Source organism: Calypte anna, chromosome 7 (genome assembly GCF_003957555.1).
Source record: "Calypte anna isolate BGI_N300 chromosome 7, bCalAnn1_v1.p, whole genome shotgun sequence".
In the NCBI taxonomy this organism is placed as follows: domain Eukaryota; kingdom Metazoa; phylum Chordata; class Aves; order Apodiformes; family Trochilidae; genus Calypte; species Calypte anna.
Window position 1 is genome coordinate 16,860,231 of NC_044253.1, and position 13,858 is coordinate 16,874,088.

The 13,858-nt window shown below is 40.2% G+C and overlaps 1 protein-coding gene across 1 annotated transcript in view; it reads right to left on the reverse strand.

Annotated features, from left to right (window-relative positions):
* Positions 1 to 7,191, reverse strand: part of PLA2R1 (phospholipase A2 receptor 1) — a 43,131-nt gene extending 35,940 nt beyond the window's left edge. The window contains exons 1-3 of the mRNA XM_030454528.1: positions 7,064 to 7,191; positions 3,427 to 3,810; positions 1,111 to 1,278 (exon numbers count right to left, since the gene is read on the reverse strand). Of these exons, the coding sequence (XP_030310388.1) occupies positions 1,111 to 1,278; positions 3,427 to 3,810; positions 7,064 to 7,157 (646 nt within the window). The 5' untranslated portion in view covers positions 7,158 to 7,191. The remainder of the gene's footprint in view (positions 1 to 1,110; positions 1,279 to 3,426; positions 3,811 to 7,063) is intronic.
* Positions 7,192 to 13,858: the final 6,667 nt, after the last annotated feature.

Sequence of the window (13,858 nt, forward strand, 5' to 3'; positions counted from 1 at the left end):
TTTGAGTATCCCCAGAGAAGAGAACTCCATAACTTCCCTGGGCAGCCTGTTCCAGTGCTTTGTAACCCTCAGCCTCATTTCATGTGGTTGATTAAATACCCAAGATCTGATCTGCAGCTACTAGTGATTTTCACAGCTGTCATTAAGCCAATGGAGCTATATTTTAATTTATAGGAGCTGATCATTTGTTTCTAAAGCTTAATGTTGAAATGTTCAAATTATAAAGACTTCACCCAACTTATGGACAAGTCACCTGGATCTCCTTCTATCATACACTCAAGATAGTAAATTTACTTTCATTTCAAATTATGATCAAGGTTGAAAATACCTTCTATTACAGTTACCCAGAAATCCCCATTACAAAGACATATTTGCATCTGTTTATAACAAAGATCTGAAAAACAGCTTGAGCAGGGAGGGCTTTTCCAAACCACTTCTGCAGACAGAAGACAATATTTTGCTTATTTATGCAAAATAAAAGCTACAAGATGCTATGACAATGTTTAATATTTGTAAAGATCATTAATTCAAATTCTTTCTAATTTTTAGGTCCAAGACCTATGTGTCACAGAACCACAGAATAACTACAGTTGGAAAAGACCTCTAAGATCACCTCTAGCTGTATCACCCACATGCAAGGCATGTCCTGAAGTGCCTTAACTACATGGCTTTTAAATACCTACAGGGCTGGTGACTCCACCACCTCCCTGGGCAGTCCATTCCAATCCCTAACTACCCTAAATAATTATTTCCTCAGATCTAGTCTAAACTGCCCCTGGGGCAACTTGAGGCCTTTTTCTCTAGTCTTATCATTCTAAGTCCTCTCATTACATGTCCAAGCAGTGCACAGAAGAAAAGAGTTGTGCAAGATATAACAGTCAAAAGCAGAATGTGACTGCAGGAGCACCCCTTATTTTATCTGCTTCGGAAAATCTCCCATGTATCACTGGGATAGGGAGGGAGATTTAGCTGCAGGGTAAGGCCAATGAGGTGCACAAAATAACATTTTGCTCACCCCCTGTAGTTTTGCATTTGGCATGAGAACTCCGGTCTCCAAAAGCCAAACATGATAAATTGTGATAAAATCTAAAGTGAGGAGGAACACCTTACCAGCATTTGGGCAAAATCCCCATTTTTCATCTTCTTCATAGTGAGTTGTTGTGGCACACCAGGCAAATTCCTTTCCATCTCTGATACACTCATAATGCCATTTGTTGTTATATTTAAATGGAAAAATGCATGGGAAACCAAAAGAATTTCCCAGCAAGGTGTAGGTTTCTGGAATATACAAAATGCAGAGGTTAAAAGAATGCAGACCAGAGAAATTTCTTCACCCCCATATTTCACTAGTCTTATGTTTGGCAGCAATGATGAAAATAAATTGCATAAAGTTATTTTCTAGTTGTAATTTATAATTGACAATGCAGCATTACAAGTATGAGCAACATAATTTCAGTGAAGAGAATTCAGAAATAATAGTTTGTTAAATCTGTCACCCTGAAACAAGGCACATTCTCAAGAACTAACTCCAGTTGGAAAAAAAAAACACAGTTGAACAATTCACACATAAAATCAGCACTTAAATTTCAGAACAACTACATAAACCTATAGTTAGCAGAATCAGAACATGCTCAGATGCAAACACCACTTCTTTTTATTTGTTAGTCTATGACATGTAAGCAATTTAGCATGATTTCCCTGGCTCTTCCCAGTAGATTATAAAGTAGATTTCTAATGTTTTTTCATTCTCTTTGTCATTCTATGGGAAAGGAAATGTAAAAGACAAAGAAATATTTATTAATTTTTTAAAATAATTTTTTATACCATAAGGAATAATAATCTAACTAAAGAACTGATGTTACATCTGTTGTCACAACTAATGTCTTATAAAAATAATTAAACATTTTCCTACTGTACTTTGAGTACCAAAATATTAAGAGAATCCAGTGCAACTTAAAGCTGTAAAAGCTTTACCTCAATGAGTGTTTCCTTAACCTTCACGCTTCTATTAAAGGTCAGAGAACCCCAGTCACACTTACAATGAAATTGTTTGTCAAAGATTCCAAGTTGATAGCCTAAAGATTAAAGTCCTTCAGATACAGGGTAAGTACATACTGCCAGGTTCCTAAAGGTTTCCAGAGTTAATGTCTGGCTATACACATATAAGAAAGTAGTTTATATGTTGTAAATCGCCTTTAAAGCCTTCTGATTTCAAGAGATGATACAAAGAACAAGGGTAAAAAAAAAAAATCAGGATTGCTTCTCTCTCTGCCCACTACAATGCTGCTAGCATTGGTGAAGGGGATTATCTCAGTCCTGGCAAGAAAGGAAGCTGGACAGCTATAGACCTCTTACTGCAGTTATATTTTGAAGGTGGAGATGTCCCCTACGTGTTCATGCATTTTTTTATGCTTTTATGCATTTGCATCTTTATAAACTAAGGTAGAAGGAGGAAAATAGAAATTGGAGATGACAGGTGTTTTGCTAATGGAGTTAATTACTTTTGTCCTGAAACTGGTTTGGAAGCAGTTGCTTAAGGCTGATCCTCTTCTCCCAGATGTTGCAGTACTAGGGCTAAACCCTGTCTGCTTTCATCTTCCTATCTTCTGTCCTTAATTATAAACTCCACTAGGTTTTGAAGAAAAGGTTGGAAACTATAGTGCCTTCCCAGCTATCACAGCTCCCAAAGGAACAACTTTGGAGCTGGCAGAGGCCCAAGTCCAGCTACACCTACAAAGAAAAGCACTGAGATCAGATCTACAACCTGAACACCCAGTTCAAATGAGGAGAATCAACAGCTCCAGTCTGAGACATGCTGTGCAAACATCAGGCCTTTCCTTGCACAGGAATGCCAAGGAAGGGGTCAGGGTACAGACTGTCTGTTGCTGTGTGTACTCAATGGGTTTATCTTAGTTCTTATACCTGGAAAACTGTTAAGGTCTGCAGACCTGAATTTTGACCTATATTTTTACACCTTCGCTGACTGTACAACAGGATTAATCAAAAGCCTGATCTCTGCCCCAAAGTTTGGCACGTTCAGAGTCCAGGTGCTGAATGCTACAAACTTTTGGTTAATGCACACTGTGATCTATCTTTGGGTTTATCTGCTCATGAAAGCTGCAGGACAGCCAAAAAAAAATCACTATCTCTACTTTTTACTTTAGAGAGAATCCCAAATGAGCATTTCCTGGTTTGCAAGAATGCTGGTGTATTTTTTGGTCATATAACAGATAAGGAAAAAAAAATCAATTGTGTGGTATGCTCCTCTCAATTTCTTATTGAGAAATTTCTTATTTAAAAAACAAAAAAAAATTTAGTCCCAAATTACAATAGAGGCTGGAAGAGATTATAAGCAGTCAACTGTGCTTTAAAAGAACTTGGGAAACTTTTTGCGTCTACATGTCTATGTCTAAATTTTATATTTACCTTGAAATGGCTGTTCACAAAGGTCTTCATCATAGGACATGTACTGTTTCCACTGGTAAGTGGAATTTTTTTTGGCCACAATATGTTTGCTGTTTTCAACAGCTAATTTGTATTCTGATACACCAACTAATGCTTTTCCATCACAATTCCACCATAATGAGTGCTGAGTTGAATCGCATTCCAGCATACTTAATGGCTGTTCTGGTCTACTGATGTTCAGTCCCAGACAGGTACTTGTGCCTATGTTGAAAAGGCGGCGATTGGATACCCATTTCCATAACATCTCTTTTGAGAGTTGACCACAGCCCTCCAGAACAAGGCCAGCCGTGTCCACTTCAATGCACAAATTGGAGACTTCGCTTTGAATAATAAATATCCCTTTATCTGAAAGGGAAAAAACAAATTAAAAATTCAATCTGTACAATACTGCAACTGATCAAACAATACCAAAACATAAAAGTTTCAGTTTGAGCTATTTAGGAAGAAAATTGAAAGTATCCATTAGATTAACAGGCACTTCAAAAAGTAGAGTCCTGGTCTAAATTTACTGTGAGCTGAGTTTTTTACATGTGGACCATTTGCAAGATTACAAAAATAAGGCTAGATAAGATCTCTCAAGTTGGACAGCAAAAAAAACCAAACCAAAAAAACCAAAACCAAAAAAACAGTCATGTCCAAAGAAAAAAACTGCCAGTCACTAAGAAATACCCAAAAAGCAGTACAGACTTAAGTGTTAAAAGAAGTCATACTATATACTATAAGTTCTCTGGGGAAGATTAGACAGTGAAATTAAAGTAAATACCAAATAGTTAAGTTTCATATTGTTGTATTCTCTGCCATATCCATTCTTCACTGTCTGCAACTATGGAGGCAGAAAGAAAATAATTTGCACTGTAAATAGCATACACAAAGGGGAGGCTTTATCTATAGCATGAGAAGTGGTGGTCAAGGGTTAAAGTATGCATTCCCTACTGGATGCATATTGTTCAATCATACACAACCACCCTGGCCTACAGCAGATGTAGAGTTAGCCTGACATCCCAGTCTTCTTGGAATCATGTAGAAATTCACAGAATGGGATATCACATCATAAGTATGTGAAAAAAACTCAGCTGTTTAACATCTTGGGAGCAAATGCTTAGCTGAGCATGTACACTGAAAAAATGAGGGCAGCTGATGAACTGGTAATCAGAAAAACAAACTCAGAACAGCTCAGCTATTTCATTCACTCTGAAATCCAATGGTAATGAACTCATGGAGTTCCTCTCATGCTACAGACAATATTTATTTTATGCCTTGAAGGAAAACTGGGCAGAACTTCCACTTTGCCTCTGAATTTTACAGTAATTATTTCTGCCACGTGTGCTTTCTAGATGCTGTAATTCCCCAAACATCCTGCAGCAGGTGTCTCTTGTATGTATGTTTTGTACATACAATTTAGAATTAGCTCGAGAAAAGAAAGATTTTTCAAGCAGCAATGGGACAGTGCTGTGTAGCAGATAGGGGATCAGCTCACCAGTGTAATGTGCACACAACAAGCAGAACAGAGAGTATATAGATTATGGAGAGGTTTTCAGTTACAGATGCTGCACTGAGTTCATTGATCAATCTGACTTAGAGAGAGGCCAGAGCTACATTGCATATTGTATCACTGGCAACCTCGGATGTTTTCCACATGACTGTAGGCATTGGTAGCTTGTGACAGAGCAGGAGCAGGAAGCCTTTCTGTCTGGCAGCAGGTGAGACTCAGCCTGAGATATGTAACTACAGTTCCCAGGCATCTAGCAGCATCTAGCTACATTAAGTAATCAACCATTTAGGGCAGAGCAAGGTTCCTTTAATCTATCCTATCTCTACAGTTCTCATGACTGAGCTCACTGAAAACCATCAGATACTCAGCTTGGCCCTTTGATTTTGGGTTTTCTGTAAGGTTGTGCAGTTTGTGCTGATTTCATCCTTCTTCTCTTGACCACTCTTCCACAGGTGACACAGAGGCCTCTACCTACATGGCCAGAAAGGGTTTCTGCCTCTCATGTTAGGGTATTTCTTTCTCACAGTGGTCTTACCTTGGTTGACCAAGAAAATAAATTGTTAATTTGCTAGATAAATTGAAGCTGGGAAGTTGTTAGCACCAGTAAACACTGATTAATGAGGTCAATTCACTATGATAGTGGAATTCACACTTAAACAAACTTCTTGTGCAATCCACATCCACCCCAACAGCCTGCAGCAGCTCCCATGCAGCAGCTTTCTGGCAGTGAGGGGACCAACATAACTTAAAACTGAAAGATTCTCAACCTTTGTAGGCCTTTATCTGCAGAGGCTATGAAGAGTTACAACGACTGCTGAGAAAAGATAAGGGTCTTACAAAGCCTATGCAAACAACCCTGCTGGAGGATCTCTGTGAATAACAGCATGTTTCCTTTTATCATTCTGCAGCAACTTCAGCCAAAAAATACCAGACTGTAATTCTTGAGCCACACAGCCCCCTTCTGAATATGATCTGCACTGCCCAGTTGCAAACTGCAACTGCAATCTGCCAGCTTAAGGCAGAAGTAAAACACAAGAGCTGACAAGCTCCCTGACAACTCCATGGGCCCCACCTCAGCCCTCTCCAGGGCAACAAGACAACTGGAACAACATCAAATCTAGCATATGCCTCTAGCTCTCCTCTCCTTTCAGCCTGTGATGCTACACCCTCCATTTTATAGGTGGTATCATAGAAGGGTTTTGTTGCAAAGCTCCCAGTGTCAGGGAGGATTCCCCTGCCCAAATTCCTGCAGATGAAGAGCTGCAAGGGGCTCACTTGCAAGCCCCAGACGACCCAAGAAGAAATGAGAGATAGCCTCTCATATCACATGAGAGATAGCCTCATGTGATAGTAACTGACAGGGTGGGGGTGCCTGTGGAAACATCCTACTTACACATTCAGGCCCCTCATACAAAGACAAAGTGATAAAAAACTCCCAGAGACGAAGCCCCAAGCTAATGTGAAGCCACAGACAACGAGCCGATAGCTGACCAAGTTCCTGTTTACTTAGGTTCAATACAGCTAATAGAGAATAAATGGCAGTAGCAAAACCAGGAGAACAAGATATCATTTCCTTCCTTCTCACCTCCCACTTCCTTCCCCTCCAAAAAGCAGTGAGAGCTGCTTACGCTGCAATAGTGAAAATAACCGGCATTTACTGGAAACGAGAAAAAAATATTCCCTCCAGGTCCAACAAAACCCATGTGCAGCAGAATAATAAGCGGGCAGGACAGCACGCCCAAGGCTGAGCCAGCGGGACATTTTCGCAGCGGTTCAATGCCTGCCCTCGGCCCCTCACTGCCTCCAAACCCCCTCAAACCTGTACGGGACGAGACCTTCACCCTGCCCAGCTCCTCATGGCTGGGGTGGAACTATCTACAACTGCAGCTCCAGCCCCGACACGTCCCGGCCGCCGGCAGCGCTCGGAGCGCGGGGTACACCCCGAAGCGGGAAGCCCGGAGCCTCCCCCTCCGCTGCACGGGGGAAAGGGGCGCGGGGCGAACGGCTTAGCTGGCCCCGGGTCGGCCCCACCGGCGGAGCCCCCAGGGTCCGCACCCTGCACCCTTCCTCCCCTTCCCGGGCCGCCCCCCCGGAGGCGTCACTCACTCCGAAGGGAGGGCACCTCATCCCGGCTGAGGGCGGCGGCGGCCCCGAGCAGCAGCCCGCAGCACGCCAGGAGCCGCAGCCGTGCGCCCAACATCGCCGCGCCGCTGCGCCCACCCGCGTCGCGGCGGGGGACCGGCCGGCCGAGCCCTGCCACGAGGATGGCAGAGCAGCGATCCCACCCCGGCGTCGAGGAGGGGCGGCCCAGCCCTGCCCCGAGGGGAGGCCCGTGGGCTCTCTCGGTGCGGCGGCGGGAGGGGCGAGGCGGAGGTCGCGTCGATCACGATTGGAGCCGGGGTTGGAAACGTTGCTCAGCCAGCTCGGGCTGTCTGCCCAGATCAGGGTTATGGAATCAAGCGGACAAAAAGCTCTATATTAGTCCTGTTTTCCATCTGGAAAACCTTAATTTTTCATGCCTGCGCCCCAGGTACTTTTACCCTAAAAGGAACGGAAAACAGACACTGGAAGGGGAGACCATGACAGCACAATCTGTGTTCACAAGTTTTCTGCTCTGTCCCTGAGCATGCCCACTTCTACAGACCCCACTGAGAGACTTGGGTTTTTAGCTAGGTCAGTTTGTCAGTTCGAAGTGATTTTATATCGGCATGAGAAAAATTAATTGCCTTCTTCCATTTTTTTCACCTCTGTCTTGAGCCAAGTATTAGCAGTATTTGTGCTGCTTGGGTTGAGTTCTAGTTGTACGGAAGCTAGGGATAGTGGAGGGAAAGTCAAAAGCAGAACTGCTAGGTTAAATATAGAGTAGCTTTACTGGAATCAGCAGGACAGCTAACTCAGTCTGCATCAGCATGTTTCTGCATTGTTCTTTATGCATAGCAAACAAGTATATAAATATCTATAAATGTATACCTAAATTATAAAAGTAAATGTACAGCATTGGAGCATACAAGAACTGAGTTTCTGTTCCCCCGTGTCCACCTCAATCATGCTACAATGATGGAAACAAATTTCTGGGCTTGGAGGAGCTTCTCACTGGTTGTTTTGTAGAAGAAGGGACTGAGAATTAAGCAGGTAACTGGAAGGGTTTCTCCCAGTTTAACAGATGGTAAAAATGCCTGGCAGAGAACTAACAGCATGGAACATTGCTGAACAAGCTGTTCTTGACTGCTGTTGCTCCAGCTTTTGCAAGACAGATGGGTTATAACTCTCAAGGCATTGTAATGTACTTCTCAGGAAAGCTATAGCTTTCAGTTTCAGACTCTGAGACGGAAGCTTTTTAATGAGGCATTTTTGTAAGATTTGGCCCCTCAGAATTGTCTACATCTCATTAGGAGTATTTGGCCACGGTGTTGAATACTAAGCTCCAGAAAAGGGTTTTCCCTTGCTCCACAATTTACTTCTGGGTCACACCAAAAGATCACAGTGTGTTTGTGGTACTGCATTTAAAAACAGAGGTGTCAGTGAGCAAAAAGAGCAAAAATTGAGGCTGCTCTGGTCTGTGGGAATTCACTTCCCCCTCAGCTGAATTTTTTTGCTTGCTTGAGTAAGATTAAAGTAAGCACATTCAGACTCCTAATAATGAACATAACAACATTTCTGTTAATCTTTTACTAAAACAAATCAGCAGCTTATTAATTCTGAGTACTTTTCCTTTCTACTTTTTTTTTTCTGTTTTTCTTTTTTCTTTTTTTTATTTCTTTTCTTCTTTGTATTCAGGTCTTTGACTAAACAGTTTTTTATTGTCTTGGATCTGTTCTTACTAAACTGGAAGATCTTTTTTAGTACAGCTGCAGTTATACTTGCCTGGGTATTTAAAGCTACGCTATACCTACATAATTGCAAAAATAAGATATCTTTGCTGGCAGAGTGTTTTGTAAACCCAACATAGTTGGCAACATTTTCTGAAGTTCATATTACCTTGCACATTGAATTGTATAACTTTCCAATTTAATTTGTTTGGGTTTTCTAAGTTTTACCTGTCTTCTTCGAGCCACTTGCTATTAGTGATTTGGCTCCTTTATTTAATCTTCTGTTGGGAATCCACTTTTTGTAAATATTTTTCTCCTTTTTTCTCTGTTGATGATTTGTGTTTTTTTGTGTATACTTGGACCATATATATATATATGCACTTGTCTGAGCTTATCTGCCTTTGCTATTTAGATACTCTGCGCAGATGTTCAATACCTTCCCATATCTTTACTTAGACACTAAGTAAACTCAGCCTTCTATACGAGACTATACAGAGGTACGAATCCAGTGTGTGTGTTCGTGGCCCTCATGTACAAAACAAGCCCTCATCAAATTCATGCTAATTCCATTTCCTCACCAACCCATTGTTTTCCCAAGGCACACACACAGATCCAGTGCATTGTGTTCAACATTTTTTTTTAAACCTTTTTTTCCTACCAGCCAGAGTGGAAATACCAAACCAGAGAACAACTAGGAAGAAAAAGTAGGACTAGAACTGCTTGCATTAAGTGTGCCCAGCAAGCCACATTTCCATCTTTTTCAGAAGTACCATCAAAGATCCTGTTTAGTTCTGAAAAATAGCCATTCCTAGGTAGCCATTCCTAGGTGACTTGTGTCAACTCCAAAGTTTGTCTATGTCTTCCCTTTCTCTTAATTTTTTTCATGTTTACCCCAGGCAGAGAACTATTCTCATTCATCAGCTCTGCCACTACAGTTACACCTGGCTACAGGCACTGCAGGCACTGCTTCCACCTTTCCTGTCTTCTCTGACATTTCCCAACCATGCCCAGCAACATCCCTTTTCCTTTTGGCAACTCTACCTGTTTCTGTTACCACTCCAACCTTCCATGCTCCCAGGCAATCACCCCAGCTGCCTGGCACTGCAGTTTTGGTCCCTATCAGTCTGCACTGGTTAAGCCCACCCTAAGGAACAGCTTACACTGACCAGTTTTAGGTTAGCTGAAATCCCTCATTGCAAACCACCAGTTTGATGTTTACTAGTCAGAATGTGTTTTGTTTCGTTTTAATTTGTTTTGGTTTTTTCTAAGTTTTATTTGTTAGCTGTTCATTGCTTTTGCCTAGAAACTTCCTCTTCCAAAGTGAAAAACTCCCTTATAAGGGTGACAAGAGTGTTAATACTGCCTTGTACTTCTAAAACTCTGCTGCTCTAGCTGCTGCTGCTTTAGCAGCTGTTACTGCAGGGGGATGAAGTGGAGAGAGTGACTACCTACCTAGCAGTTACTGTGCCAGGTGAGCCACCCGCTGGTGAATCTCCACCTTTCCAAGCCCTCTGTTCCTTCTCTCCCAGTAAATGCTCACAACACTGATCTAGAATAGTTTGTTTTAATACAGATGCTTTAATATTAGGTAGAAATTTTACTGTTACTATGAAGACAGTTTGTCAGGCTGGCTGTTGATTAGCAGTAGTATCAAATTAAATAGCTGACAGACATCCACATAGTCCATCCAATGCAGTGTTAAGGAAAAAAATCCAACACTGCAATAAAACAGAACTGGCGAATGGCAGCAGAGCTGCCTCTTGCCCATTCCCATTACCTTCTCCTTTAAGCATTTATGTGCTTATAACGACTTCAAGCCTTTGAATATGCTGACCTACTTATAAGGTAACTGAGACACAAGTACCTCTCTAAGTAGGGTTTGTATTCTTAAAACATATATGGCTGCCATTAGGGTGGATATATATAGAGCCTTCCATTGTTAGCAATAGAATTTAAGAAATTCTGGAAGCCAGAGCTTCCGTTGGCTTCATATAGTGGTAGAATCTGTCTTCAATACTTATGTAATTATATTTTATATTCTATACAGATACATACAGTTAGGCACTAGGGAACCACTAGCTGAAATTCTGCTCTTATGCTGGTAAGAGAAAAGACATCCTTCATGCCCAAACTGAAAATTTGTTAACAAGTGCTAGAAATTAAATTAGAAGGATCAAACCCAATGATCTCTAGTCACTGCAGGCAGGAGGAGAATAACATTTGCTTGTGAATTGTTCCTATAAAAGAGCTAGACACAAGAATAATTTGTAAGAATAGCATAATTTCACTTCAGGGAAATTCCATTTACTATCATGAGAAGAGTTTGTCATCAAATGCAAATGTGCAGAAAAAAAAAAATTAAATGCTTTAATTGCAGTAGAGTAGATGACTATGAGTCAGTGAAAGGCCCTAACAACTTTTTAACCAGTGGTAATGACTTACCACCAATGCTATTAAACCAGTCAGGCCAGGTATCTTGGCCTTTGATATGGAGAAAGGCAGGAAAATTCCCGTCTACTCATCTTGCTCTTCCTTTATCTCTTTAGAATCTCAACATGGAAGAACTCAAAATCTTATCTAAATTAATTAAATCGGCGACTGTACGGCAAATCGCATAAACTGAGTTAAACATGTTCAGACATTTTTTCCTTAGTATGAAACAAAGATAACTAGATTAAGACCAGTCCAATTTAAAGTCAACATTGTCCACATGGTTTTCACGTGGATTATCCAGTCCACAATAAATTCCTAGATGTATTCTGGAATTAATTTCCCAAATGCCACTAGTGGACAAAAAGTCTTTCCACAAGCTCTTTTAGGGTGCTGACTGAACACCCACAGAACATACTGTGTTCAATGAGAGACCTCTCTGATAAAGTTCCTTATGTTCTGATTCAGAAAGCATCAGAAGAAAAAAACAAAAACAAAAAACAACAAACAAAAAACCGCCAAACAAACAAACAAAAAACCCCAAGAAAAAAACGTGATGTAGAAATTAAGCCTGAAAAATATCACACCAGGAAAAGAACAGTTTGGGTAAGAGTCCTATAAATCCTTAAGATTGATCAATTGCTACTGAAACTTTTGACACACTCCCCCTTCCTGTGTCTGTAGGGAGGCAAAGTCTTCCATAGTAATGTGTTATGAGACAAATCACAAGATGACCATCAAATGAACCACAGCCAAACAAGGATTCGGCAGATTGAGTATTCTGTACCTCTTGTATTTGACCTAAAATACCTGCGCCTACTGCTTCAAGCTGTCTGGGATGGCAGCTGCAAGAAACTAGTTCAGCATCTTCCTCCCATAGACTTCAGAATTTGGATTCTTCTGATGAAAAAACTTAGAGGGCAGCTACAAAGAAGATAAAGACTCCCTTTTTACAAGGAGTCATACAGACAAGACAAGGGGTAAATGGGCACAAGTTGCTCCTGGGGAGATTCGGTTTAAACACAAGAGGTAATTTTTTCACTGTGAGGACAGTCAGACATTGGAACGGTCTCCCAGAGGAAGATTCCCACACTTTGGAAAGTTTTAAGTCTCACCTCAACAGGGTGCTGAAACATCTTATATAAACTATAATATTAGAAGGGTTGGACCAGATGATCTTTGAGGTCTCTCCCAACCTTACATTCTATGATTCTATGGTTTTGTTGCTGTCAATATGTATTTACATCAACAACCATAAACAACCATTGGTCAAACCAAACAAAAGTATAGACTTTTGGGGATAGAATACATTCTAATTTACATGTCAAAAATATTATGCATTTGTTTCAGTTTTTACAATCCACTGTGAAATGCAAGAGAATATGATCTTACTGTGTCCCTGGATAATACCATAGACTCAAATGCAGTTCTGTCCAGGGTGCAGAGGAATGTTTACTTCCTCAGAGCAGGAAATTAGAAGACATTGAAATGCATGACTTTTCATTAGAGGAAAAATAAGGATTAAGTAAATTAAAGAGAAAATATGCAAAAAGTGATTATTGCTGTGACACATAATAAATGTATCTTTAGCTCTAAGCTAGTTGTGCAGGTTAGGGATCACTGCATTAAAGAATGCCATATGTAATCAATCAGAGTTCCAGAAATAGGTTGCTCACAGCATTCATCCATTAACTCATTTCCTTGAAATGAGCAAAAGGATCAGAAATAGAAGAAAATCCAGACATTTATCTTTATGTGCTGTCTTAAAAAAGGGGGGGGAGGAGTTACAAAATAAGCTCTAGAGTATGCCAAAGCATCATACATTTGTGAAGATTCATCAAATCATATGAAAACAATGATAAAGACACATGTCAAAACAGAATAGGAAGAAACAACCATGAAAGAATATTAAAGAATTCATTCAACTTCACAATCTTTATTCAAGGTTAAATAGCTTCTGTTTTACAAAAACAAGTTGAGCCATTCATGTGTTTCTTTCAAATAGACAAAGATAAAAATTGTCTGGTTTTTTACCTTCAGATTGTGTGTGATAAATTTTGTGGGTCAATAGCTCCCTTATGACCACTGCAAAACAAACTTGAACTTTGTATAAAGGCAAACAAGACATGGAGAGTATTGCACTTGACATCGGAGTCTTGCATCCCAGACTCATTACCCACTAGTTATATTACAAAACAAAGCTGAATGCAGTCTGGACATATACAATACAGTTAACATGAAACTTTCATAAATGAAATTAAAAATTAGCCATTTAACATACATTACTGAAATTACTATTCTATACAAATTCATTAAAATTGCTAATGATTATTCTTTTATTCAGTTTAACTCTTCAATTAATAGAAGTATTACTATTTAAAAAATGTTTTGTCCACTCTCAAGGTCCAGCCTCAGGTCAAAACAAGATTTATGAAAACAGCAGAAAGACTTTTTCATCACACTCACCATACATAAACCCACTCAAAATTTGGTGGAGAAAAAAAAAGAAAAGATGATGAGCTTTGGTACAAATGCTACAAGATAAAAACAATACATTTTTTTAAACAAAAAGATGAACAATGCTCTTGTTTCTAGGGTAAATGCCAAATAAGATTTTGACAGTTCTTGAAATCTGGGGGGTTAGTAAAAAATTAAAAAAAAA